This window comes from Calidris pugnax, unplaced genomic scaffold, assembly GCF_001431845.1.
Source record: "Calidris pugnax isolate Ruff unplaced genomic scaffold, ASM143184v1 scaffold107, whole genome shotgun sequence".
Taxonomy (NCBI): Eukaryota; Metazoa; Chordata; class Aves; order Charadriiformes; family Scolopacidae; genus Calidris; species Calidris pugnax.
This window is the reverse complement of record NW_015090901.1, coordinates 3444506-3445793: the sequence shown is the minus strand read 5'-3', so window position 1 is coordinate 3445793 and position 1288 is coordinate 3444506. Positions and strand designations below refer to the sequence as shown.

General features: G+C 70.0%; 1 protein-coding gene across 1 annotated transcript in view; it reads left to right on the top strand.

Annotated features, from left to right (window-relative positions):
- The window catches only part of PLEKHG3 (pleckstrin homology and RhoGEF domain containing G3), an 11721-nt gene that overhangs the window by 7504 nt on the left and 2929 nt on the right, over positions 1-1288 (top strand). The window contains exons 7-11 of the mRNA XM_014948782.1: positions 42-134; positions 222-308; positions 434-467; positions 557-664; positions 801-875. Of these exons, the coding sequence (XP_014804268.1) occupies positions 42-134; positions 222-308; positions 434-467; positions 557-664; positions 801-875 (397 nt within the window). The remainder of the gene's footprint in view (positions 1-41; positions 135-221; positions 309-433; positions 468-556; positions 665-800; positions 876-1288) is intronic.

The window sequence follows — 1288 nt, the reverse complement described above, 5'->3', positions numbered from 1 at the left end:
TGGGGGGGGGGTACCTGGGGGCTGATGGCCTCTCCCCACAGTGCTCCTCCCTCATGCTGATCGAGAGCACGCGGGACTCGCTCTGCTTCAGCCTGGCCCACTACAAGCACGGCAAGCAGCAGCACAACCTGCAGGTAGGGGGGCCACGGGGTGGGGTGCACCCTAAGGACCCCCCCCTGCCCAGCCTCACCACCTTCCCTGTGTCCCCCACCCCACCCCAGGCCAAGAGCGTGGAGGAGAAGCGCGTGTGGACCCACCACATCAAGCGGCTGATCCTGGAGAACCACCACGCCATCATCCCCCAAAAGGTGGGGGGCAGAGGGGGATGGGCACCACGCTGGCACTGGGGACCCCCCACCCTGGCAGAGCGAAGGGTGAGGTGGCAGCACCCCACCTTCACCCTCCATCTCTCTCCATCCTTCCTCCATCCCAGGCCAAGGAAGCCATCCTGGAGATGGACTTGTTCTGTGAGTGTCACCACCGCTGCCCCACAGTGCCCTCCCTGCCCTCGCCTGTCCCCCCTGCCACCTCACAGCCTCACCCCCTGTGCCCGCAGACCCCCCTCGCCTGCCCCACTGCAGCCCTGAGCGCCTGAAGAAGAGCTGGTCCTGCCAACCCTTGGGTGACAACGCCGCCGAGCCGCGCCAGTGCCGCCGGCAGTCCGGTGAGTGCCATGCCATCTCCGGTGTCCCCGTCACCGCCACCACCCTCCCTCCCCCGGGTCAGAAGCCGGTGGCCGGGTCACCCCAATTCCCCTGGGGACCGTGGGGCACCGGGTGCCAGTGTCCCTGTCCCCACAGAGCCCTTCCAGCCCCGGGACCGTGCCGAGACGCTGCCGGACCGGCTGCACGGGCACACGGGGCGCAGGCAGTCGGGTGAGGATGCTTGGCAGGGAGGGGGGGACCCCAGATTGGGGAGGAGGAGGAGGAGGAGGAGGAGGAAGGGGGGGAGGCGGCCCGGGATCCCCCCTCCGCCTGGGGGGATCGGGGGCTGCCCTTCCTCCCCATGGAGCAGCAGCTCCTGCCCCTCCTCCCCGGGAGCCGGAGCTGCTGCTGCCCGGGGGAGGCCAAGCCATGGACGGGGGCAGCCGCTCCCCAGTCACATGGGGCAGGAGCCGCTGCCTGTCGCTCCCCCCCCTCCGGCGGAGGAGGCGGCTACCGGGACGGGAGGGGGCACGGAGCCGCCGAGCCCACCCTCGTTAACGAATTAATTCATTAACGGGAGCCCCCGGGACTCCCTCTGAGCAGCACACCCCCGGCACGGGCCGGTATTCTTCCGATCTGGGGTT